This window comes from Artibeus jamaicensis, unplaced genomic scaffold (assembly GCF_021234435.1).
Source record: "Artibeus jamaicensis isolate MK-2021 breed Jamaican fruit bat unplaced genomic scaffold, CSHL_Jam_final scaffold_2172, whole genome shotgun sequence".
In the NCBI taxonomy this organism is placed as follows: Eukaryota; Metazoa; Chordata; class Mammalia; order Chiroptera; family Phyllostomidae; genus Artibeus; species Artibeus jamaicensis.
This window is the reverse complement of record NW_026522031.1, coordinates 3300915-3324171: the sequence shown is the minus strand read 5'-3', so window position 1 is coordinate 3324171 and position 23257 is coordinate 3300915. Positions and strand designations below refer to the sequence as shown.

The window sequence follows — 23257 nt, the reverse complement described above, 5'->3', positions numbered from 1 at the left end:
CCCAGCTACCCAGGATCCGTGTCCTGTAGCTGGTTTCCAACTTCGGATAGATCAAAATCCCTCTCCAGCAGCCTGCCAGAATCAGGATTTCTGGGATGGCTGCAGTCCTGATGGGCTTCTAGGGGAGCCAGGGAGTCATTTCTTGTTTACAGATACCTAACAAGTCATTAAACCTATTTTACATACCAAGACCCCAGCAGGATATTCCCATGGAAAACCAAGTGCAGGGTAAAGCTGCTTCCCAGGAAAGGTGGGGGCGATTCACCACACACTTGAAGAGGTGACTGGCCTCATTTCCTCCCCAGCTGAGGGGAAACGTTTCCCCGCAGATCTCCAAGAGGGAGGGGCCTGGCCACCTCTCTGGCCCTGTCTGCCAGGCTGGTTCAGCTGACAACTGGCTGCAACCATGCTCTGCTCCCTCCCTGCCTTTCTCCTGGGCACTTTCTTGGCGGGTATTCTCCTCCCTGGTAAGCCTCCCCCAAGCCCTCACCCTCACCCAACCCTATGAACCCAGAGTCTCAGCTACTGGTTGCATGGTCTTTACTACATTCCCTCAGTTGGCCGGAGTGAATATGGGACTTTATGGCTGGGGTGCTGGGTCTCAGTTTCCCTGTCCCCTGGGAAGGAGTTTGCTCTCTGGGTGTCCCCTTGCCCAGTGACCCTCTGCACCCTTGGCCCTCCCAAGGCACTTCCTGTGATTGATCCCATTTGCATGAGCCATTGGAGGTACATGAGCCTCCCTCTGTCCAGTCAGAAGGCAAACTGGGCCGGATTCTTCACTCTGAGTGGCCTTTACACTCCCCACAGGTGCCAGAGCACAGACCATCCATCAGTGGCCACCTACGGAGGTGCAGCACAAGGGCAGCCCACTCTCCCTGTACTGCACAGTGAAAGGGACATCAAGCCCCAACCTGTACTGGTACCACCAGGCCAGAGGCGGGGCCCCCCAGCTGCTCTTCTCCTCCGTCATTGTTGACCAGGTAGAGTCTCAGGCGCCCCAGCACTTCACAGCTTCCAGGCCCGAGGATGGTTACTTCACCCTGCGTTCTGAGAAGCTCCTCCTCAACGACTCTGGCCTCTACCTCTGCGCCTGGAGTATCACACTGCGCTGGGTGGGGCGGACCTCTGTGCAAAAACCACACGCCCCCCTGCACCCTCACCACCCTCTTCAGGAGCCCTCCCTTGAGGACCAGATGCAGGTTGTTCACTGGGTTGCTCACTGCCGGTCCGCGTGGGAGCAACTGAATCAAGCCAGATCTCCACAAAGAACCTTACTGAGGAGTTTTCAGGGAGAACAAAAAGACATGTCTGCAGAACCTGTGAACTGCACACACAGTCAAGTCCCCAACCCGTGGATGTCCAGCCCCAGGCTGCCTTGCTGCAGCCCTCAAAGTGCACTGTTCTCCCCAGTTCCTGTAGGTCTGTGCTGGGGGGCAGGTTTGAGCACGTGCAGGAGAGAGAGGAAGCATACACCTGGCACTGGAGGTGGTGCAGTGGTGGACTGATGACCAAATGTGAGGATGCCATTTCTGGGGACTTAACTGGTTACTTTTCATCACCTGGAAAAGTCCCCTTTGATTGCTCTTGACACTTTGTGGAGGCGTGGATGAGGCCCGGAGCCAGGGAAGGAAGGGCAAGGTGGTTGTGGGCTGTTCCCGTACAGGATCCAAGTGTGGTTCTGTCAGTATCAGAAACATGCACTTAGGGATTTTGATGATTGTTTTGCATTTTAAGCTTTTCTAAAAATTCCCATTCTAGGGTTTCTCATCCCTTCCCCTGTAGAAAAAAAAAAAGGAGCAGAGAAGTGGCTGGTGATCAAGGAGATACAAGAGAGGATAAAGAAGTGGTATGTCTGGGTGATAGCAAAGCCCTGAAAAAGAGAAATTACCTGGATGGGAGTAAAGCAGAGAAAAGGCTTATAAAGGGAGGGCTGGAAAGAGATGCCATGGTTACCTTGGCAACTGAGCTTCTTTCCTCCTTACTCAGTCACTGTCCTCTTTTTTCTTAAAAAGGGTTTTCTTTCTGAAGGTCTCTTCTGCTCCACAAGGGGGCACAAAAAGCCTTAAGATACTCTGTCTCTGGCATCATTTTTTAGGGCAATTCAGATGTGTTCGTTTTCAGTATCATTTTCATCTGCAGAGGAAAATCTGAGACAGAGCCACAAAGTATCAAGACAGTGTTTAATGATGTCCAAGCATTTCCCTTGGACCTTTGGGATCAGCAATTCATTAAGCAACTATTATGTGCTGGGCCCTCTGAGCTCTCCAAGGGATTCAGTACCAAAATGAATTGTGTTCAGGTTGGTGCTGGGCAGGGTCATGGCCTGGCTTAATGAAGGCACTTGGTTGGCTTTGTTGTTTATTTTCCTGTGAACAGATTTTTATTTACTAAGCCCGGCAGTAGTGCTGTGACAGTAGAAGTAAAGGCGTATTTGCAGCTCACTGAATAGTAAGCAGCGCCTCCAGATAACGTTTGGATATGAGCTGATTTTTAAACACAGGCAGAAATAGATCCCGCCTGGAAACAGTGCCGTCTGATTATTTTTAGCTAATAGACTTCAGTATCTAGAACAGTTTTAGATGAACATAAAAACAGAGCAGGTAAGAGAGGACATTCTCATAGGTCCCTTTCCTTCCCTGGCCTCTCCTGTGATTAACATCTTACATTGTCATACCTTATTTGTTACTGTTAGTGAACCAACATTGACACATTATTATCAACTGAAGTCCATGGTTGATATTAAGGTTTCCTCTGTGCTGTACATTTATAAGGTTTTGGACACATAGAGCATGTCTTGTCCTGACCACCAGAGTCACTAAATACAGTCCCACCACCCCTAATCCCTTATGCTTCGTCTAACTTCTCTTCCCTGGACACCCTGGTGACTGCTGATCTTTTCACCATCTCTGTAGTTTTAAGGCACTGGATTTTCAAGTCTAAATATACTAGTTGTCATGACCTTGGGCCAATTATCTAAATTTCCCTTATGGACTTGTTAAGTACGTTACATGAAATGGCATTTACCTGATAAAGCCCTATTATGGGGTCTAATTTTCCACAGCTAAATATTCATTTCCTCTCTTTAAGTTTCCAAGATATTTTAATTCCAACTTGCTCACAAGAAATACTTGTATTTTTAAAAATTAGATTGTAAACTATGGAGTAAATATTTTAAAGTGCTAAAGATCATTGGGTGGCCAACCCATGAAACTTGGACCCTCCACATTCAGATGTCGGTCACGGGTGTTTTCTTTTGGGGCTCAGTGCAGCAAGCTGATCCAGGTGGTCCCCTGCCGTGAAGGTGTGGTCCATAGGAGAAGTGAAACAGAATTTTCATTCCTGAGGGAAATTCAGACAAGTTCTGGAGAACTTCACGGATGAGAGAGAATTTTAGCAAGATTTAGTGTTTCAGAAGGCTAGTTTTAGATAAAGCAAAGTGACCCTCTCTGTGGGAGAGCCGGTTTGAGTGACAATGTGGAGTCTCGGTGAACACCGAAAGTCCCAGAAAAGCAGTCAGAAAGTAGTCCCGGTCCCAGAACAAGGGTGACAGAGAGACAGGAAGGCAATACCAGGTAAGGAGAGGCTGAAAGCCACCTAAATTTGTCAGAACAAGTTGATATTCTCAATGCTGTGGGCTCCATTCCTCAGGCCTGTTCCCTTGTAGCAGCGATTTTCAACCCTTTTCATCTGTAGGCACACATACACTGATTACTAAAACTCTGTGATGCACCAAAAATATAATTTTTGCCAATCTGACAGAAAGTAGGTATAATTTTGATTGATTCACACTGAATGGTAAAATATGACACACTGTTGTCATTTTTTCATTTGACAGTCTAAGGGAAAAGAGGTCAGTGCCCCTAACTAAACAGTCGGGTATTGCAGATTTTAAAAATTCTTGCGGCACATTGATGGAAAATCACTGCCTTGTGGGTTTCCATGGTGTTGATGACCCAGAAAAATCGACAATCCTTGTCATTTCAGGAGACAAAGGAGAAAGCACTGCAAAATGGCACAGGGAGAGTATAGGTACGCTCTCTCTGGCCTGGATTCATCCATCTCATTTGCCCCTTGGAGCAGATGAGGCTGTCCCTTTTCTAGGAGAGCTACAGGACCCGGTTCTTGGCTCTGACTTTGTAGGTGTGCCCTGACAATGAGTCCCACACATGGGACTCCTTTCAAGTCCTCTCGACTGGATCTCAGCCGCTCACGAATGTACTGGGAGAAAGTCTGGGGCCTCTGGGCAGCTTGAGGAAGATGCGAATACCCAGGGTGGGAAGGTGGTGATGCTGCAATTGGGCTACTTCATAGTTTTGGCCTGGATTGTAAGCTCTGGGTTGAGTAGGAAACAGACTTTGAGCTGCAGCAAAGCAGGCTTGGCCTGTTCTATATCCTGTTATTCTCTGCCCCCTCCTTTGGGGGTGTTCCCACTCTGTGGTTTTCCATTCTCTCCTGCATTATGTCTTTCTCCTCCTCTTACCCATATAGCACAGGACACCCATCATCCAGACCTCGCAGCCTTAGCAGTGGGGGTGACAAGTAAAGAAACCCAGTCAGGACAGAACACCAAGACAGCCCAGACTGTTCGTTCCAGTCTGCTCATTATCTCCCCGTCCCTTTTTGGTGACTCATTAGCAGCTCTCATTAGATGAGTGGAAGGAAGTGGGAGGCTGAGTGTGGGGTGGGGGGAGGCATTTAGGGGGCCCATGGGAGAAGGGAGTAGCCTGTGTGATGCGGGGCCAGCAGGGACCCCAACTGGGTCAGAGCAGTTACTGCAGCAGTTTTCATTCCTTGCTATCTTCAAGGGACCTCTGCAGCCTGGGTCTGGGGTGTGACCTCCAGCAGGTGCAGAAGCTGAGCTGGGTGGGGGCTGGGTGGTCTGCACATGGAGCTGAGGTGCCCCATGCCTCTCCAGAGATCCCCCTCCTTTCCTCGCACTGCTGAGGTGCTAGCCAGGGGCACAGGTAGAGAGAACAGCACAGGAAGAGGTCGGGGGCCAGGATGTGGTTCTGTGGCTGTCCTGGTGCTCAGAAGGTGGGTGGGGGGAGGGACTTTCACAGGCACCCCAGAGGCAGGATTTGGTAAATGTCAAACCACATCCTGTTATGAGTCCCCCTAGATGGCACTAAGGGCAGGTGGGTGGCTGTTATTCCCTGGGCTGATGTTACTCAGAGATAAACAGCCAGGCTTCAGACACCCTGTGCCTTCTTCCCCAGGTGTCTCCTGAAAGACCCCAACTGCAGCTCCTTACTTCCTGGCCTTTGATTCAAGGCCATTCTCCTTTGAACATGATTTTTGTCTCCTCATTCATGGCCCTGGAGCTCTTTCCTAGAGGAGGGTAGGGGCACAGGTGCCAGGGTGCCAGGTTGGTGTCTTGGGGACTGTGGGACCCAGGGTCAGCCTGGTCCCCCCTTACACCATCGCTACCCGCTGAGGCTGTGTCACAGGTGTGAGTGATTTGCATCTCGGACGAGCTTAGATTCCCCAGCTGAGTTGCCTTCCTTATGGGGTTTGAGGCCTGCAGACAATGAATCGATAAATGGATGAATCTGAAGAGCAGAGCTTGAAGGCTGCTTAGAGATCACTTTCCCCGAACTCTGCACCTCACAGGGGAGGCTATAGAAGCCCGGAGAAGAGAAACGAGGTGTCCAGGGCCATGCAGCTGAGGGCAGAGGAGGGCCAGAAGCTACTCTCTGCATCTCAGCAGCTCCCGGATCTCAGACAACGTTCAGGGAACGCGTGCTTTACATTGAGCTGAGATCTTCCCACGCATTTCATGCATTACTTGTGTAAGAATGAATAACACATGGTCGAGGTATCCGAGGAGGCATGAGGCTGGAGGGGTTAACACGACGAACCACAAGTAGAATCCTGCAGAAATGAGATAGGGTGGAGAGACGGGCCGAAGACATATGATAAAATGAAACCAGTGTTCCCCACCCCCAGCCAACCTCCAAAACAGAGAGAGTGCCAACCCTCTGAATATGGAAGGGTACCACACGGCTGGCATATTGCACACATATGCAGTGTGTGTGAACAACACAGGGGCTGCCATGAAAAGTGAGCTCTGTGTGCCAAGCAGGTGAAGAGTTGCCCTAATGGCCCAGTGGAGAGGATACTGAGAATGAGGAGGTACAGAGCCTCTGGTACAGGACACCACCCTTTTAGAGAACGTTTTCAGAGCACAGTGTCTGGGCTGTGCAGAGCAGGGGCTGCTCAAAACTGTGCCGCACGGGACGAGAAGTGAGACAGCTGGGCACGTTCAACCTGAAAAAAATCTTGAGGCTGATACTGATGATTATGAGAGCAGCTGACGCTTATTGGTGCTGTAATGACAACTGTACCTGGTGTGTGGATTAAACAAGATGAAATCACCTCTTGTGAAGTTGGGGATGTCACTGAGCCCATTTTGTTGGAAGGAAGACTGTGTGTCTCAGAGCTGGGCCCTTGCCCCAGGCCACACAGCTGATGTGGCAGATCTAAGGCTTAAACCTGGGTCTCTTTGGCTTTGAAGCATATATAAATATATGCTTCAGGGCACAACCAAATATTGTCACAATACATCTTAAGGAGAGGCAGAGGGGTGCTAAGAACCCAGGGACTTCATGTCCACAAGCACACTGTATATATAAATCTATGCTTCAAATATACACACATATATGTATATACATTTTTGAAAGCTACTGTTCCATTTATTTATGGTAGATATTGTTGAAATTCAAATTTAATTAGTTTCTGTCTTACTTGGAAAATAATGCAGTAGAGACAATTTGGTGTCTTTCACATAGTTTCAAACTTAAAGACACTGCTACAGTTAAAAGACCAGCACAGAATCCGAACAGACCACTATGTCGCCTCTGTAACACTCATTACACTCCTTTTCTCTCCTGCTATAGGATTACAGGAGAATGTGTGACTTTATTTTGATTGATAGTGATGACAGCATGCATTTTGTTAGGTTTCTGTAAGATTCATAGTTTTTCTTTATACCATAGTATTCTGCATACATTACCACCAATTTATCTTAAATGATATCTGGCATAGTTTCAGGGTGTTATTTGGAAACCTAGTGACCTTCTCTACTTTTACTCATGAGTGACTTATTCCCATCCTCAGAAGTGAACTTTAATAAAGTCCACATTCTTTTTTTGATTTTAATTGTTGTTCAAGTACAGTTTTCTGCCTTTTGCCCCCATCCCAGCCCACCCCTGCAGCCTTTCCCACCTCTCTCTCATTTCCACCTTTCTTTGTTATTGCCCACTTGTCCTTTATATTAGTTCCTGCAAACCCTTCCCCTTTTCCCCTGAAATTCCCTCCCCTCTCCCCTCTGGTCACTGTCAGCCTGTTCTCAATTTCAGTGAAGTCCACATTCTTTATGTGATCTTCTCACACGTTTCCCACATGTTTTCTCCATCCTGAAAACTCAAGCTTTTAAAGCTTCTGCTCATTCTGTCTCTCATAGATTTGTGGACTCTTGGCTCAAGATGTCTTAGGAGGGGGTCTTGTAGGAGTATAATTATGACCAATGAAGGGCACTGCACAGTTTTATGGACACCCAATTGGGTCAGATTCTTCATAGAGCTGCCCAGGGAGGACATGGCCTACCTGGACAAATCAAGGGTTTTCTGGGGAGGGACTTGAGATTCTGCAATTTATACTTCTTTACCAACCAGAGTGTCGAAGAGTCTAATATCTAGTCAGGATCCAGTCCTACCATGGGAGGGAGGGTGCAGAGGGCTGAGGTGTCATTGCTGGAATAGCCTAGTCCTGGTCAGAAGGGGTCATGCCCAGGATCACTACAAAGGCACTGTTTTAAAGCTCACTCGTGTCAGCAAGTCTGGCCAGGTTGCAGTATTTCTGTTAAGACCCTATCTTGTACTTACAGGAGATAGATGAGGTAAGTAAGAGTAGGCTGATGAAACTTCTGTGGGAATCATCACAATTGGGGGCTCATTTTCAGGCCCTTCTTGCTCATGTACAAATCTATCAATTCACCTCTGGGACCCCATCTTCCCCAAGAAGCCCTCAAGGAGTCCAAGTACAACAAAGGAGTCCAAGTACAAAAGAGGTAAAGACCATGGGTAGAGATGGAGGAGAAAGTCATGTACCTAGAACTATGGGGTGGGAGGCTGTGTCAAGTAGAAAATATGTCGTCTGTTGGAGGGACGTGATTCAGGGCACAAGCAAATATTGCCACAATACATCTGAAGGAGAGGCAGGTGCTAAGAACCCAGGGACTTCAGGTCCACAAGCACACTGCAAGAGAAGAAAGTCCTGAGTGGGAGGGGAGGACACCCAACCCGAGACTGAGGCAGGGAATGCTTTGTGTCCTGGGCTTGGTTGGGAAGGATAATGCCCCCTGTGATGGGGTAGGATACTGCCTCCCGTGATGGGGTGTCAAGACCCAGAAATAACCTTTCCAAAAGCAATGGAAGTCTGCCAAAAGTAATGAGGATGAACTGTAATTAAAACCGTTGCTCAGGGGTGGTGGCCTTCTCTATTGTGAGTCCTATGTGGCAGAGGGTAATTTCCACCTGACCGTGGTCAAAGGGGACGTGGTGATGAGAGTGGAAGGAGTGGTCAACGGGACTGCAGAGGACAGATTTGTCCTTGGGTCAGTGGCAGCGCTAAGAAGGGCCCTGGGGTTTTGCGTGATTCCCAAGGTCTCCACCAACATTGCAGCACCCCTAAATGTAGTCCACCTAGGTAAGAGTGCGTTTTGGTTGTATGCATATACCTTTAAGTATACCAATTCTTGGTTCCCACATCCACCCCTAAGAAGACAGACCCGAAGAAATTTCTCCTTTGTGGGACATCTGGAGCTCTGTTCACACATACTGCTAGGGGCTGAGGTCACTCAGACTGTCACTCTCTGGGGCCCACGGAAGGAGAAAGATGGGGCAATAGCTTAGGGCAGGAATTGGAGATATTGGTGTCTATCAGGATCCCTTGCTCTTATCCCAACCTCTCTTGTTCTAAAATCCTTTTTTCTTGTTTTTAAATGTATTTTTCAATTACAATGGCATACATTGTTATATTAGTTTCACACTATTAGACATTTATATAACTTAAAAAGTGATCACCCTGAGAAGTCTGGTACCCGTCTGATACCATGCCCAGTTATGACAAGATTATTGACTGTATTCCCTGTGCCATACTTTATATCCCTGTGCCTTTTTATAGCTAGCTGTTGGGAACTGCCCTGCCTAGTTTCAGGGGCTGAAACACCCCATGGCTAAGGCTGAGTGAGTGACCTTTGAACCATAAGCCACTAAGGAGAAAAAACTTATCTCCCTGGCAGAAGCACTGCTTCTGCTCCTTTTTCCATAACTGGCCTCCAATGCTGGATCAGTGAGCCAATGACGGGTAAGATTCCCCAAGAGAGGAATCACCTAAGACAGGCATGATCATGTGGAGGCCCCAGGGAAGGACTTGGGGGGCTATGGAGAAAGGGGGTGATGGATTCTCGTTCCCCAGCTTTGACAAAGCCTAAGTCCTCAGTCTGTTTGTGAGAAGTCTCCTAGAATTCTTTGGCTATCTGCCTCCTCTGTCTGACTTAAGCCTGAAAACAATGACAGAGGGTAGTGTGTGGGAGCAACTTCTCTCTCGAGTCCCCTCGGTGCCATGGACACACGTGAATGAATATGAATATGGCTGAGACAAGATGAGATCTGTTTAGGGGAGGATGGAGTGGGCTGTGGCCAGTTTCTCAGGGGAGACAAAGGCCAGCAGTGGCCAGTTTCTCCAAGGAGAAAAAGGCCCTGAGCACCCTATTCCATAGCCTTTTATTGGGTTGTAATACACAGGAATATAGGGCAGCAAGGACCAAACAGTAGATAACATTTTAAAGAGATCTGAGGGCTTCGGAGTCTAAGTCAGTGTCTGTCAGGAAGAGAGTTGCAGAAACTTTGGGAGACATACTCATTTCCTCTCCAACCCTTATCATATGAATGAAAGCACTCTTAGCAGAGCAGATTTCACAGGTTTATCAGCAAGTTTTTGTGATGCCAGATTTTTCCCCAGGACACACTCTAGCAAGGCAAGGAGCTGCACCTCTCCCCAACAAGTATTCAGGCTTAAGGGGATTAGAGCCAGGAAGCACTTCTCCCAGAGGACATGGGGACTTGGGCTTTGTCAGAGCCAGGGGGTGAGAGTCCATTGCTCTTTGTTGTAGCCCCCCCCAGTCCTTCCATGAAGGCCCCCCAAGTGATCGAGTCTGGCTTAGGTTGCCCCGTGCTGTGAAGGGTCTTATCTGTTATTGACTTCCAACCAAGCTTTGGGAGCAGGGAGAGGAACTGAGGCAGTGTTTGCTACCAGAGACAAGCTTTGTCTCCTGCAGCTGGCATTCTAAAGGTCATCTCTCGCCCTTAGCCACAAGGGGTAGAGATACAATTCCTAAAATCAGGCAGAGCGGTCTACAACAGTGGTGCAACCTTGTGCTGGGAATGGCGAGTTCCCCGGGTGATCTGTCATGAGAGAGAATTCCTAACAATCCTGTGAAGCCTGCTTTGCTGAGAATGCTTTTAGTTAAATGATAAAGGCCCGATCAAAAAGTGAATTTATGTTCCCGAAGTTCTGTAGCCTTTTAGCTGATAGATCCTGATTCAGAAGTCCTAATGGTTCTGTGTATACTATCTACTGTTTACTGTCTGATGATGATTAATAAGTGGTACCTGAACTCCCGTGCAAAAAAACCCAATAAAAGCCTATCTAGGCAAGGGTCAGCGCACTCTCACCTTGAGAGGGTGGCCGGGCCGTTCTGAGGCTCTCCTGCCTTGAGCATAGCCATGCTGTCCTCTTTTTTTCCACAGGGCTTGGAAGTCCATGTGAATTTGTCTCATGTCTCATCCATGATGCTGCAGGTACTATAAGCCAGTGTACATGTCAGCTAGCAATTTGTCTTTTTCATCCATTTCAACATTTTTTATAGAAGTTTCCATCCCCCTTCCATCTCACAATCATCCATTTGCTCTCTGTATCTATGAGTTTGTTTCTGCTTTGTTTGTCCATTTATTTTTTTTAGATTCCACATACAAGTGAAATCATGCAGCACTTGTCTTCCTCTATCTGACTTATTTCACTGAATATAACACCCTCTAGGTCCATCCATGTTGTTGCAAATGGTAAAATTTCACTCTTTTTTATGACTGAGTCATATTCCATTGTATATATGTACCGCATCTTCTTTATACAGTCGTCACAATCCTTTTTTTCTGTCTTCCACTTACTCAAGTGAGAAAAATTCTTTATCTCTGTTGGTCCCAGCCTTGTCTACCCCACCGCCACTGCCCAAGCTTGCATAGCCCTTCTGTGAGCTGTGTAGTAGGAAGGGTTGCAGTCTCTAGCTGATGGATACTGATGCTGATGGGAGAATTCTTCTGAGCAAGTGACAGTGATTTGACTAGCCCCACTCCACAGGAATCCCACCAGGCACCAGGATGTTCCCATTATTATGTGACCAGTTGGATGCCTTCTTCCTCCCCTGAATTCCTGGATAAATCTCTAAAGGCCATTGGGATTGAGGTTCCTTTCCTGGGTTTCTACCATGGTGAGTCCAGCTGTGACCTCAGGGGTTGGTAAGAACTTGGGTTACTCCAGGCATTCTTCTAGAGATGCTTGACTTCTAAGTCTCTCCCATCAGTAAGGATGCTCTGCCCCTGCACTGAGTGACACTTGTCCTGGACTACATTCTGCTCATAGATTTCCTTAATAGAATGAACCTCAGACCAGCCTGAGACTAGGATGGCTCACCAGGCCCAAGTAGACGAGGAACTGCTTTAATGGCTTCCATTCCAGGAACATCTCTGGACCCGGAATCTTCCTCAGGGCGCCTTTAACTGGGGTGTCCCCATGTCCTGACCATTTATGAGGACAATCCTGATTTACTCCACTTGTCCCAGCATGCCGTTGTCCTCTCAACAGAATCCCCATTCGTACAATAAATGATATGCTTGCCCTACATCTAACCCATCTGTGCTCAGTTTCACCTGAGAATGAGGGGGTGAGGATACCCAGAATCGTCCCAGGAGGATCTACTTAGGTTCTAGAGAAAGAGTCAGGGGCAGAAGAGCCTAAGTTCCCAAAGCCTGTGGGTTAAACACTGAGGGCAGTACTGTCTGTCCAAGGACATCCTGGTCGTACACAGAGAGCATGGGTGTCAAACTCACTTTCACCAGGGGACACATCAGCCTCGAGGTTGCCCTCAAAGGGTCGAATACAATTTTAGGACTGTATGAATGTAACTACTCCGTAACTAGGGGCAAGGAGCTCTACATTCGGCCCTTTGAAGGCAACCGTGAGGCTGATGTGGCTCCTGGTGAAAACAAGTCTGACACCTCTGAAGAGCTTCTTCAACAGAGGTCTCAAGTACCAATTCTGTGTGGCTGTGAAGACTGGAGAGAGGAGCCTTCCCTGGGTCAAGTGGGGTGTTGGGTGGGGACCCAATGTAGCTTGTAACTTTCTCCATCTCTATTATGCCTCCAGCATCGATTCGTCTATCCTGCAGGGGACATGCCTTCTTTCCTCACCTGGGCAGGCCCCAGGGGCCAACCAGCTGCTTCTCCCACATCCTCCCACCTGCCAAGGCCTCTGCTTTGGGCACCCTCAAGATGACAGCCACCGAGCCCACAGACCCTGTTTCTCTTTGGTGAGGGTAACCCTCCTCTCCCACCTGCACCTTGACATTTGCCCTACTTCTGCTCAGCTCCTTCCTCACAGTGCTGCTGGAACAACCTTCTGTCCCCCAATAGCCTGTCTGCCAACAGCCCATTCCCCCACACCTCATCCCCCAATGCCCCTGTCTCTATCCACTCCCTCTGGCCCATGCGATGCCTTGTTCCCTCTGAGGCACTGGCTATCCCTTCAGCCACTCCTCTCTCCACTCCCACACCTTATAAGGGACCATGATACATGTCCGAAGAATGGAAGGCTCTGTTTTGTGGGTGCTGGTCTAGGGCCTAAACTCTGTCTCCTTTGTTTGGGGACTTATGTCGTCATTACAAAAACAAACAGACAACAACAGCAACACCAAATAAAAAAGAATTGTACTGCAGTTAGAGAAATCCAGAGATAATTATGACTGATGGGAAGTTGTAGTCATGGGGTGGTTTCTCTTGGCCAACCCTGCCCTGGGCTGCTTCCTTTCCTGGCCCGTGTGAGCTGATCCAGACAGCTCTCTCACTTCTGGTTCCTGGACGCTCACTGTAGTGGGACAAATAATGTCCCCCTGAAATTCATACCCATCAGCGTGACCTAATATGGAAATAAGATTTCTGCAGATACAAATGGTAAGGGTCTCGGAATGAAGTCCTTCTGAATTTAGGATATGTCTTCAGTCCAATGAGTCCTGCCTCAGTAAGAAAAAGGAGAGGGACATCCAGACAGAGACACAGGGAGAAAGTGACATGAAGACACTTTCTCCCTGATGTAAGGTTGGTGTGTGGTTGCCACACATCCAGGAATGCCAGGAGCCAAGAGAAATGGGACGATGCAAGAAAGAATTCCCCCTAGACCTTTTGAAGGGAGAGCAACCTGGCTAACATGGTGACTATGGACTTCTGGAGCATTTTGTTTTAAACCATCAAAGCTGTGGTTTTTTGTTATAGCAGTGCTGGAAAACAGATACAGTCAGGACTCAAGGGTTCATCATGCCCTTACGGTGGGTCCCGCCCTGGAGTTTGGGAGCAGCTGCTGCAGGGCCAGCCTGTGACAATCACACCATCCTGGTCAGGACTTAGAAATACTTCCTGAATGGCCATCTTCAGAGGAATGTGCCAGTGTCACAGCTTACCCGTCAGTTGATCTATGAACTGTGCCATCTTCAAGTATAAGGTGGGGAGACTAATCCCTGCACCTTCTAGGGTTGTTGTGGGCATTAACTGGGACAGTGCCCATCCCCAAGTCTGAAGCAAAGCAGGTCATCAGTAAGGAATCCCTCTTCTCTGCCCTTTCCTAGCTTTCAGACTTCCTTCTCACCCTTGACCTTCAGCCTCAAGTACCTTGCACATGGCCTTTCTCACTCTCCATCTATTCCTTCTTTCCTCTACTTGCATGCCTTGCCTCCTCTGTGCAGTGAACGCCACTTGCACATAGAGTTTACTGAGTATGGAGGCCTTCAGTGTGCTGCCTCTGGGGCGGTCTGGTCTCTGCCCCTCTAAGTGGAGATGCCCATTGGAATGGCTATGTGGGTGTAGGACCTTGACCCCCACTGAGCCCTGCTTCCTGTCCCTATTCCTCCACCAGGGCCTGACCCCATGTGTCCTGCCTCTGGGAAATCTTCAGGTTTCACATTTAAGTACTTTAAACTCTGTGCCTTCTTTAGGATTCTAACCTAGACATTACAGAACTAAATCTTGTGCCAAAATCCTGAAATAAGATAAGATGTAGGTGTTAGGAGATACAGATAAAACCTAAATGCATAATAAGTGGCATGTGAATCTGGAACTGAGAAACAGCTGGGCATTCTAACTCACAGGTATACCCTGTCTGAAGTCTCATACTGAGGTGGGGGTTATGGGTCACCTGGGCTCATCCTTTTTTGAGAGCCCAGAACCTTGTTCTTTAGATTAACCATATGTACTGGGGCCCCAGAATGCCTGGGTATGGACACACCACCAACCAGGATGAACAGGAGGGAGCGCATTGGTCAGAGAGGATAGTTGATCACTCCTTGTGCCTGAGAGGTGGTGTCCCCAAGTGAGAAGGTGTGCTTTTGAAGGGCAGAACTCCATAGACACTCTTGAAACACAACCAGATCCAGCACAACATTTTTATTGGCTTAATCTATTTAGATCCAGGGTGGAGGGGCTCAGTCTGCAGCGACCCAGAGAGAAGGGACAGGTGTCTGTGTAGGAAGGAGATGAGAGGCAGAGAGAGAGTACCCTCTTAGGAACAGACTGGAAGCACATACAGGTGAACCTCGGGCGAGGATTAAGAATGACTCTGGATGTGCTTTTGGAACTGGTTTCAGGAATCCTTTTTCTTGATCTGCAAAAAAGAAGAAATTCTCAGGGTCCTTCAGGCCATGAAGAGTAGAAGTGGGTCAGAGGGGGCCAACTCTGGCCCTGATTTGGGATAGGGCTGTCTGACTCTCCCCATCCTCTGATGCAGCAGTCTGGAATGATCCCTAAATGTTCTGGTTGTCCTGTTATAATTCCCTGGAGCTGGAAGGCTATGTCAGGGCCAAGTTGAGGCTCTAAGATCCTGTCCCATCCTGTTGACCCTGCCCCTCTTACCATGGCCATCAGCACCAGGGCGCTGACCAGCACTGCATACACGGTGGCCTTCCCCAGCAGGATCTCATACAGGAGGGTGGCAGACAGGACCCCTTGCTGATAGGACACTGTTGGCAGGAAGGGAGAGCAGGTGGGTACCTGTGAGCAGGTATCTCAGCCCTGCCACCACCACCATTCTCTGGTTCCAGAACAAAACCATGGGAGATGGAGAGCAAGAAGTAGAGGGTCACTTACCCGAGGTGATGCCACAGTCTGAAAGAAGAAAGGGGAGGGAAATGGGTGAGCAGGTGACACACTAGTTCAGCCTTGCAGTCAGTGTGACTTCAGGCCAGACCAGAGGAGTCTAGCAGTGTCTGCCTTCCTTTGTGCCCATGAGGACATCCTGTCCTTGACATTCATGGGACAGCTCTGAAGGGGATGAGGCCACACCACACAGATGCTGAGCCATCCAGTCCAGCAGTAAGGGGCCTGGCAGCTAAGTGGTGCTGTCTGGGATCTGGGGAAGAAGTTGCCTGAGGGGCCTTGTTCTCCTGCATAGTGGGCTTTCATGTCCCCACCCCTCCCCCTTTTCTCTGGATCTGGCCTTGGCAGTTTCCACAAGCCCCCTCCCTCATCTCTCTGGTCTGTCTCACTCTTTGCCTGGCCCTCCCAGGCCCCACTCACCTGCTCTGCCCCAGGCCCCAGCACTGATGTTCTGGGTGGTGGGCTTGGGACCATCCTTCTCCTCCCAAGTGCCATTGCTGTCCAGCCCATAGAACTGGACTTGGCAGCGGAAGTAGTTGCGGGGGTTGTTCCAGAAGGTGGAGGAGACCCTCAGCCTGCTGCTCAGGCAGTAGTTGGAGTCAGTGCTGTTGGGGTGCTCCTTGTAGGGCTGAGGGTCTGTGCTGACCCCACTCTTGACCTCCTTGCCATTCACCCACCAGCTCAGCTCCACATGGTCAGGGTAGAAGCCTGTGGCCAGGCACACGAGCGTGGCCTTTTGGGTGCGGGCGATCTCTGCTTCCGATGGTTCGAACACAGTGACTGTGGGCGGCTTCACCCTTTTCAGGTCATCTGGAAGGGGAGAGGGGTGGGCACCAGGGCTGGTCTGAGAGCTGTGTGGGTTTGGCAGAGGCTGTGTGTGTGTGTGTGTGTGCGCGCACACACACATTGAGAAGAAGGTCATTGTAAAGCAAAACTATGCAGTAGGTCCTGTGTATTTTGGCATCACTCTGTCTCTCCATCCTAAGGTCACATTATGAATGCCATTGCCTAACCTTCTGAGTACGTTATTTCGTTTCTTCACCATCAATAAAAGCTACCTGTTGACTTCTCACCATTTCAGTAGTTACTTAAGTGGAGCACTGGGCTGGAGTCTGAATAACAGGATCCAAATCGCAGAACCGACTGCCCACCTGCGTGACTTTAGGACTTTGATTTCTCTGCATCACTTTTCCTGCTCTGTAGGGAAGCTCAGAACACTGACTGGGCAGAGTGGGGGTGGAGATTCAATGGTGTAAGGACTCAGAAACCCCCACCCACAGTGGGTTATTTTTATCTGAATCCAAGAAGCTGAGGAGGAAAGGGGAGCTGGGGACAAGAGGCATGTTTGGGGGCTGGGGTTGTCTTCAGATGACGGTGTACACACGGCATGTTTTTGTGTACCTAGGTGAGGGCATCCTTTTGGATGGGGTGCACATGACTTTTGTGTGGTTCATAGAGTCATCCGAGCCATGCCTTCCCCTCCTTGCCCCCCCCCCCAGAGTTTTCTCTGGCTCAGCTCAGACAGAGAGCAATCTCCCCTGAGATGTCAAAGTCAGGCATCTCCAACCTTCTCCACCCATTTGCAAATGCTGTGTCTTCCCCACCAGCAAGCTTCCTACATCAGCATCTGAGGACATCAGAACAACATATTGCTGCTCCCAGTTGTCACGATACAGTGTATGTGTATGGGGTCTGTCTATGCCTATCTATGGGGTCTCCTGGGTCACAGGGGAAGGGCCTTCCTGTGAACCCGAGCAGACTTCTGATTAACTGGCTCATTTCCTCTGGGCCATTCTCCATTCATTTCATCCTGATCTTCTTCCCTTTCTCTGCATTGTCTGTTTGTTTCTAGAAATTCTGTTAAAAACTAAGAAACCTCATCCTTATGAGAACCTACTTCAGCCTGGAAGTTGGAGAGAATGCTCTTCTGACTGACGCTTCCTATTTCTGTGGAAGTGGGGTCACATCTGCAAGGTCACACAGGGTCCTATACTTACCAGGGCCGCACACTTGGATTAAGGGCCGCAGGCAACCATTTTGAAATTCTAAAAATTTTCTAACAAGAGCCCCTGCATTTTCACCCTGAGCTGGTGCTGGGTTCCTGCATGTCAGCTCCTGGCCCTGGATCTCCTCCCTGCCCAGTGCTCCTTTGACCCTAGGTCTTCACTGGTCGGCCCAGAGTGAAATGGTTGCATCCTTACTGATACCTGCAGTACCGGCTCCATCAACCCTTTTGCTTGCAGCCTGGCTAATTTGCTCTTATGTCCAAGACCCTGCCTCTGGGATGCCTCCCAGCCTTCCAGGGGCACCATGCACCCCTCTGACCCCTCACCCTGGGGGACAGACACCTCATACTGAGTATGGGAACCCCTCCTACTCAGTCAGCAGTGTAGATATTAAAGATGTCCTCTGAGCCATGTGGTGTTCCCCACAGTGTTTACTGATGCGACAGGCAGGACAAGCTGAAGCAGGGGCTTTATGACATTCCCAAGCATTGTCGTCTGCATAGCCCTGTGGTGAGGGCAGGCCAGTTATCCCTCCACCCTTGTGAGTCCCTGTGGGGAGTGTACTGGTGTGTGTGTGTGCTCTGCTTGTGAAGTGAGCAGTCTATCTTCCCGGTTCCTGACTCTCCTCTCAGGCACCCCCAGGACTGCACTCCATTATCCACAGGCCAAATCCTGCCCCTTCTGTGGCACTGGTCTCAACCCCCCCCCCATCCCCACCACACAGCGATGGAGGGGGGAGAGAAGCATTGAACTACAGCCAGCCACCCCTTGCTGGATGCTCTACCAGTGCCTTCCCTTGTGATCCTCATGACCATGTTAAGTGGAAGGCTTTGTTGATGATACTGCATAGTAGAGGGAACTGAGGATCACACGGACACACGTGCCCAAGGTCACCCACCGATCATTAGTGAGAGTCAGGGGCTGAGGCCTGGGCTTACCTGGTCCTAACACCAAGGCCTGTTCTCTACCCTCACTGACCACAGGCAGCCAGCCTGTCCTCTGGGCAACTCCAGCTGAGCCTCACTGGCTCCAGCTGAATGAGTCTATGACAGCCAGTGCTGTGGCTATCAAAGAATCCAGGTCGAGCAGTTCTTCCCTTCTCTGGCCTTGACCTTCTCATCACCAGGTGGCTTGGAAGGCCCCTCCCCAGTTCTAAGAGCCTCAGACCTTCCTGAGAATTTGCCTCACCTCACAGCAAAAGATCTGCATTTTAATGTGTTGGTCACCAGAGACCTTCCCACAGCATCCAGACTGTTTAAGGTGGAATACTCAGTGTCAGGGCTGTGGTTTCAGGCTGGGGGATGGGGGAGTGCATCTGGGGGTGAATGTGCCCCAGTAGCTGAGGTTACGGTCCCCCACACACACCCAGGACCAGGCACCAGCAGGTCAGCACTGGGTGCTGCCCAAGTGACCCTGGTCCCCAGGGGCCTGAGGCTTCAGAGAGACAGGGTTTTAAATCCAATTTCAAAACCCATAAATCTAATTTTAAAAATCCTAGCTTTTTCTCAGTGACTCATATTTTTCTGTCTTCTTGGACTCTCTCTTCCACTTTTTTTTTTTTTTGCCATCTTTCCCCCCTCCTGTGTTCAGGGCTCCCTCCACCTACGGCTTCCAGGATCCGGGTCTGCAGGGTGCCTGCTCCCAGCTTTCTCCTGACCCTCCACCCGGTCCCACCGTCAGCGGTTAAACCCCCTCCTACCCTTTCCCCGGCCCGGGTTGTCCCTTCTTAGTCTCCTTCTCCAATGGAGCAGCTCTGAGTTCTACCAAACTCCCATCCCCACAGCTCGCCGTGTCCCTACACACCCCAGAAAGAACAAAGACCTAAAGCCTCCCTTACCCTCCGTCCAAATTCTCAGCACCCCATCCCCATTCCTCCTTCGCAGACCCAGCCCTAGGGAGGGAAATTCGTCGCGCCCCAGCTCTGGCCACCCACCCTTCTCCGGAGACCCAGGGGCTGGGGATGGAGGACCGGGGGACATTGATTCTTACCTACGACCGTGAGCCTGGTGCCGGGTCCGAAGTACCGTTCATACGAGCACAGAGTGGCAGCCCCGCACGCAAACCCCTCCGCGCCACAGCAGCTTCCCGCTGCCCGTTCCCAGCCCGGCTTTAAGCGCAGCTCAGAGGACCAGGTGCCCAGTTAGGGAAGGACCCTGCGCCGCCGTCGTCCATCCCGACCCGCCGCCGAGTCCCGCGGCCACTTACCCAGCACTGTCAGCCGGCTGCCGGCCCCAAAAGTCAGGGTGGCGCCGGTAGTGCACAGCCCCAGCGCTCCCCACCAAAACCTGGCCCGCGCCGCTCACCTAGCACCAGGAGCCGCGTGCCGGGCCCGAAGTACTGGGTCTCTCCGTCACGGCCCCCGAGCCCCGCACAAAAACCCGCGTGCATCCCGCGTGTCCCCCGCGGGTGTCCCCGCTTACCTAGCACGGTCAGCCGTGTGCCAGAGCCGAATTGCTCAGTGTTTTGGCCCACAGCACCCGCGCACAGCACAAAAATAGGCGCCGCCACCCCTGGCGTCCCGCAGCGTCCCCTCTGCCCCTCCTGGTCCCCCCGGCGCCCCTGCTTACCTAGCACGGTCAGCCGGGTCCCTGGGCCGAAATACTGAGTATCTGTGCTCACAGCACCCAGACCCAGGACAAAAACCTGGCGCTCTTCTCCGCTGCTGCCCTGCACTCGGCCAGATCCCGGGAGTCCCCCGCCCAGGTGCGGCCCTGCCTCTGAATGGAGCTGGGCAGCTGCCCCCGTCCTTCCATCCCCTCCTTCCACCCCGTCCGGCGGAGCGCTCTGGAGCCCCAGCTGCTTTGCTTACCAAGCACGGTCAGCTTGGAACCAGTCCCGAAGTACAGCTGCCCAGTGTTTGCACAGCCCCGGGGACCCAGGCGCAAACCCCACCTTCCCGGACTTGGCTCTGCGGAGGGTCCAGCGCCCAGTCCCCGAGGGCCAGGGTTCCGGGGCTCCTCTGGGTTGCGCAGCCGCCCTCCCTCCCACCTGGAGTGGCTCTTACCTATCACGGTGAGCCGGGTGCCTGGGCCAAAGTACTGCTCAGCATAGGAGCACAGTGGCAAGGGGCTGCCAAGAATTCCTCCCCCTTCTCTACATCCCTTGGTGCGGCCTGAGGGCCACGCTCCTTGTCCTTCCTGGCTTCCTCTTCCCACCCCCAGAACTAGCTGGACTGGTAATGTGGACACTGCAGGAGGTCACCGCCAGTTTGCAAAGGGAATGAACTTGGCTTGGGGACAATACGGCGGCGCGGCGGTGGCCGTGAAATCTGAACCGGTGTTGGTGGGGCGGTTGTGGCTGGAGCCGGGGAGTGTTCCAGGGTAGACCCTGCCTCGTGATTCGTAAAACCTCTGTGGCCTTAGTGTCTTCATTTGAAAAGTGGCGTAATGTCTTTTTTCCACGGGGTTGCCGTGAGTGCTTGATGATTAGCGCACGTGCGAGTACTTTGTCAAAGAGCAGGTTTTAGGAGAGGTGCTGGGTGAAGCTCCCGCTTTGCTGCCTTGGCCCTGGGCATGCTGGGAAGGCGATTCTGGGGCAGAGAGGTGCAGGGGTGTTGGCGGAGTCAGGGTCCCTGCAGGCCCTCCTCGGGGACCAGCCCCAGAGACCTGTCCCCATTCGGAAGCGGCCCTTGCCGGCCCTGGCTGCGTGTATTTTCTGAGGCAGGACTTTTTGTAAAAGCATCTCCTCTACTTGAATCATCGTGGCCCCCCCCACTGTTGCCACAATGCTACATCGCGATGCAAAAAGGTTTCCTCCCCTATGGGTCCCTTCCCCCAACCACTAGGCAGAGGCAGGAAGCACAGGTGGCAGAGGGTGGTCCGACCACGGGGGACGGACGGACGCTGGGGAAAGACCAACTCAGAGCAGAGTGAGGAGGGGCTGGGGAAGGTCACGTGCTTGTGGGGGTGGGGCAGAGCCGCCCCTTTCTGGAGCTGACAGCATTATGAGCTCTTCTATGTCACCGGGTCTCCCCTCTGGGACACATTGGGCCCACCTGCACATTTATAGTCGGGCGTGGTGGGAGGAGCGAGGGGTGGGGTCCACAGAGCAGGTGATAGCAACACAGGCTGCCCCCGAAACCTCTATAATCCCCCACTGCTTCCCGAACAAAGTCCAAGTTCCTTAGCCTTCCTTGAGTCCACAGGTGTTTCATGAGCATCTACTATGTGCCAGGTCTCACGCTGGTCCATCCTCAGAGTGATGTGCACCTTTTCAGCCTCACGTTTATAATCCCTGTCTCTGCACCTTGTTCCCAGAAACGCCCAGCCCTCTGGCACTTTTGTTTTGGCTTTTGTGCATGCCCCTGGCTGTCACGACCGCTCTCCCGCACTGCCCACTGAGGTCAGCTCTTCCTTTGAAGAACTCTTCTGGTCTCTCAGGCTCTTTCCTGAGGATTCCAGTCAGAAATCGGAGCACTGGCCTCTGGCTGTGTTTTAGCAGACAGCTTACATTGCTATTTCAAAGCATCGCTTTGTATTTCAGGTATTTCTATTCATGAATTATCCCTTTTGGGAACAGGAAAGCTTGGGGACTGTGACTTGGATATCTTTATTTCCCCCAAAGTTCATAGCAGAGCATTGCGATTTATGCGCTCAAGGTGTGTGTTCGTAGAAAATGTGCATGTATGCACATATATGTACATGTATGCACAAAGCCCCGTTTGAATACACACATGTGTTGCTCTAGAGAAGGAAGGCTGTGGGCTGTGTTCTGGGGCCCCACAGATGGCAGGGTAAGTAGCTATTTCAGGCAGGTTTTACGGTGATGTCTGCTCCCCAACTGGGTTACTTTGGGATCACTCATTTATTCATTCATGTGTTCAAAGATCATTTATGGGGCTCCTATACTGAACCAGGGTCCTATGCTGTATCCCAGGATTACTGTAATCAAGTACAGCCTTGTCATCAAGGAGCTGACAGTCACATGGGGGTGTCAGACAAGGCAAGAGGTAGTTTCCACCGAGTGTGGTGTCCTGAAGGACGTGTGCAGAGGGCACTGTGACTGCCAAATATAGGGTACGTTTCACCTGGCCTCAAGAGAGTGAGGGGCAAGGAAGCTCCAGAGAAGGCCTCCTGCAGGGAAGAAGCTGGAGCTAAGTCTTTAAGGCTGAGGAGCTCTCAGAGGACTCGGCCTTGCCAGGTAGCGGGGCGCAGGGCGGCCCAGAAGCCAAGTGGCTCAGGGGGGTTGGGGATGCAAGGAGTGGAGCACAGTCTTGGGTCCCTTCCTCATGCCATCCTAAGAACTTCGGACTACACCACCACGGTGAGTGAGACAGCAAAGAGCTTTGGAAGGATTTCTAGAAATAGTGATGAGGCTGATCCTTGGTTTTAGGGAAACTATTTTCTACCCTGCCAGGCACAATCAAATCGCATCCATTAAATCACTAGAGAGAAATTTATAAACAAATTTGTCACTTCAACTGGGAGACACCATCTCCAAATCAGTGCATTCTCTTCTCAGCTGGGAAACCTCAGCAGTGTACTCTGTGAGACAGCTGATAGGAACAGCGGTGACGTATGTGACACCAGGCTTTGTTAGCCAGGGGAAATGACCTGTTGACGGGTGGACACACCTGAGTAGGTCAGCCCTTCTGCAGAGCACCCTTGTCCAGATAGGTCTGAGGTTGCTATGGTCAACATCACCATTTACCCAGGCTGTTTGGGAACATCCCCACCTTCCACTTTTCTGCAGTTCCCGATGGGCAAAAGCAGTGTGAGCCATAGGCTGGGTCCCTGGGTACCCGAAAGGACTGCACTTTCCCTGTACGCCTCTTGT

The 23257-nt window shown here is 50.9% G+C and overlaps 2 gene segments (V, D, J or C); one reads left to right on the top strand and one right to left on the bottom strand.

Moving 5' to 3' along the window:
* The first annotated feature begins 381 nt into the window (after positions 1–381).
* On the top strand, positions 382–1419 carry LOC119052931 (T cell receptor beta variable 30-like). The segment is given in 3 exon segments: positions 382–467; positions 808–1112; positions 1411–1419. Coding segments are annotated over 3 exon segments (375 nt in total).
* A 13334-nt stretch (positions 1420–14753) lies between these two features.
* On the bottom strand, positions 14754–19892 carry LOC119052934 (T cell receptor beta constant 1-like). The segment is given in 5 exon segments: positions 14754–14985; positions 15234–15340; positions 15468–15485; positions 15897–16286; positions 19786–19892. Coding segments are annotated over 5 exon segments (621 nt in total).
* Positions 19893–23257: the final 3365 nt, after the last annotated feature.